This window comes from Spea bombifrons, chromosome 1, assembly GCF_027358695.1.
Source record: "Spea bombifrons isolate aSpeBom1 chromosome 1, aSpeBom1.2.pri, whole genome shotgun sequence".
NCBI classification, from domain to species: domain Eukaryota; kingdom Metazoa; phylum Chordata; class Amphibia; order Anura; family Pelobatidae; genus Spea; species Spea bombifrons.
This window is the reverse complement of record NC_071087.1, coordinates 32,994,477-32,997,195: the sequence shown is the minus strand read 5'-3', so window position 1 is coordinate 32,997,195 and position 2,719 is coordinate 32,994,477. Positions and strand designations below refer to the sequence as shown.

The window sequence follows — 2,719 nt, the reverse complement described above, 5'->3', positions numbered from 1 at the left end:
AAAAAATGCTAAAATGCTGATTGTTGCCACTATATAAATGATAATAAAAAAAAAACAGCAACTGAGCAGTTTTACCAAGAAAAAAATAAATCCAATCAATAAGCAAGAGGGTTTACCATTATCCAGTCTATCCATGGTACGAACAAATAAGGAAGCTCTGAACCTGTTAAGTTAATCTACAACCCAGCAATAATACTGGGACACAGTAAAGCTTGGTGCCTTGTGGAAAAACATGTAGTAAATTCTCAGTTGTGTGCTTTGAAAAAGACCCCATGCACTTCATCATCAACATTTTAATAGTCATACACAAAAAAAGGCTTTAATACAGGAAAAATAATGTAATAACCAGAAATCTTTACAAAGTAAATACGAAGGAGTAACCCCCAAACGTGTGATCACTGAAAAGCAGCCATATTACTAAATCCACTTCTTCATTCGTCATTTCTATGCGCACGCACATACGCAGTACATGGCTGTGTGATATCAACTGTTGTTAAAGGCCTGGTAGCCCTCCTTCAGAAGATCTCGCCAAGCCTTAAGGAAACGTGCATTTTCGGAGCATTTAGTTGCTAGCTCTTCCACTTGGGATGAAATTACTGAAGTAGTCTCCAGAAGCTTGGTAAGTGAAAAGGCAGCCTAAACAAACGCAGAAAAGAAAGACTTAAAAGCAGTTTTATATATACCTTCTACTATTTCCATTAAAAAATTGCATTTTAGCTGAACGCTATTTCCAGAGGGCCTCCATAGGCAGGAGGGAACCCTAAATAAAGCGGAAGAAACCTGTTGCCTGACGCTTTGCCTTTCTACGCAGCTTCATTGAGGGGGGCTTTATTCTAACATCTGCTGATGGGGTAAAAATAGGAATGTGCTGAGGAGAATAGGGAAATACTAGCTTCATTTACTAGCCCACCACCACCTATAGGTACCCTATACAATTAATTTAAATGACATCTCATGTAAGCCCATGCAAACAGATATAAGGAAGTACGGTATATGATGGATTGACTGTAACAGTAGTCATACATTGTAAGCAGCAACCTAAACTGTTAAGTTCACTTTATTTGATATATAGCCCAGACTTTTGTGCACAATTAACTCTTTCCTCCCCTGTCACCAATACTATTTGCCAGATAAGCTCTCCCCGGGGTGGCACAGTTAGGAAGTGGAAAGCACATCACTTAGTGTATACTACCAGGCGTTTAAACACACTATTATATTTTGCCTCATTTAATCAAAAGGAATGCGTTGGTCATTTTAGGTTTGTATTTTAGATATAAAGCAATATCGGCAGATATCAGGGTCCCCCCTCATTCAAACACAGATACATGAAACCCTGGGAGCGGACAATATCCTTGTACATATAAGACAGTAAAGTACATAAGCTTCAATCCCCGGTGTCACCAAGGAAACAGCAGATATACTGCTTTTCCCTATTGGCCCCTTCTCACATCTTCGATCTGTAGCTCCAACTCCTCCCTCAGTTCCTGGGGGTCCGTTTCCTCTGTCCGGGGAGCTGCAGCCATGTCAGCCTCGTACGCTGTGAAAGACACAGATCGAAAAAGGCGCGGAATGGGTGGAGCCAAAATAACTTTATTAATAAATCCACAATATGAACATCGAACGGAACGTAAAAGAGATGGAAGGGATTTTTTTACTAGGTTTGACAGCTACTAGCCAATTGTCCGTGTTTCCACGTTTAGTTTGTTCCTGCTCCCAAGTTCTATATACTATGTCTAACGTGCTTCTCAGTGCTGAAAAAGTCACAACAGCAAATTGTCACTGGGAATGATGGTTTGAATGTTAAAAAGCAGCATGTGATGGGTGAGCATCATATACATGGTGTGCCCCCTCCATCATTGCAGTGTATGAGATTATATGGAGTGTAAACATGTGAAGACCATTGCATGGCATGCGTGTCCTCAGTTGACCTTATCGTAGCCGCCTCCAGGCCCCTGGAATTCAGACTGATCCGGCGTGTGTATGTTTGGCGGAGATGGTGTGTGCATAACATTGTCCTAAAATTAATACATATCACCCTCTGCAGTCAATAGGCTGCAAGTACAGCAGATGTTCTTTTTGGTTTAAATTTAGGGTAATGGCCGTATTCGGTTTGTTGTAGGTGTTCACAACATAAAAGCGATTAACCCCTGTGAACCGAAGCTGAAAGTTTACATCGGTATACATTAAGGTCCGACCCAGGGGAGCTTCTCATGCTTCCATAGCCTGGCAGTCAGATTTCGTCAACGTCTCCTCACCCACTGTATAATATACTCATACCTGGGAACTCTCTGGGTTTGGCCCGGAGACCCCGGGAGAAGCATCTGGAAGACTCCAGGTCATGAGAGCGGCGTTGTGACACACTCCATTCCCACTTAAACGTTGTTGTGTTCCGCAACGAAAGCCCACTGACATCAGCCAGACCACCTGTATCCAGCAAAGGGGCTACAGGTAATGGGAGCCATAAAGTTCCTAGGTATATTTATATTATACATGGCAAGCTTGATGCTTCAGGCAGGAGAAAACCACCAGTGTTGGCTAACACATGGGGCCCCTGGGCAACTGCTGGAATTTTCTGGTGGTGGTTTCCAGCTGCATTGAATAAGGGTTTAGGCTTCACCACTGTAAATGAGGAGTGTGTTGGTGTTTTGATGTGTATTAATGTGTGTCTGTGTTAGTGTCTGGGTATATGTGTGTGTTGGTGTTAGTGTCTTTGTGAGTT

General features: G+C 42.4%; 1 protein-coding gene across 1 annotated transcript; it reads right to left on the bottom strand.

Annotated features, from left to right (window-relative positions):
- Window positions 1-278: 278 nt before the first annotated feature.
- C1H4orf46 (chromosome 1 C4orf46 homolog) lies at window positions 279-1,565 on the bottom strand. The gene is made up of 2 exons (XM_053460233.1): window positions 1,449-1,565; window positions 279-636 (listed from the first exon to the last, which is right to left on the bottom strand). The coding sequence occupies exons 1-2, from the start codon at window positions 1,521-1,523 to the stop codon at window positions 484-486; spliced, it is 228 nt and encodes a 75-aa protein (XP_053316208.1). The 5' UTR covers window positions 1,524-1,565; the 3' UTR covers window positions 279-483.
- Between the last annotated feature and the right edge of the window lie 1,154 nt (window positions 1,566-2,719).

What these genes read in the sequence shown, in the direction of transcription:
- C1H4orf46 (XM_053460233.1), bottom strand. Translation starts at nt 1,523, where the DNA reads ATGGCTGCAGCTCCCCGGACAGAGGAAACGGACCCCCAGGAACTGAGG. An exon ending in TGGAGCTACAGATCGAAGAT is followed by an intron (nt 637 to 1,448) that starts GTGAGAAGGGGC and finishes GCGTTTGTTTAG; the next exon opens with GCTGCCTTTTCACTTACCAA.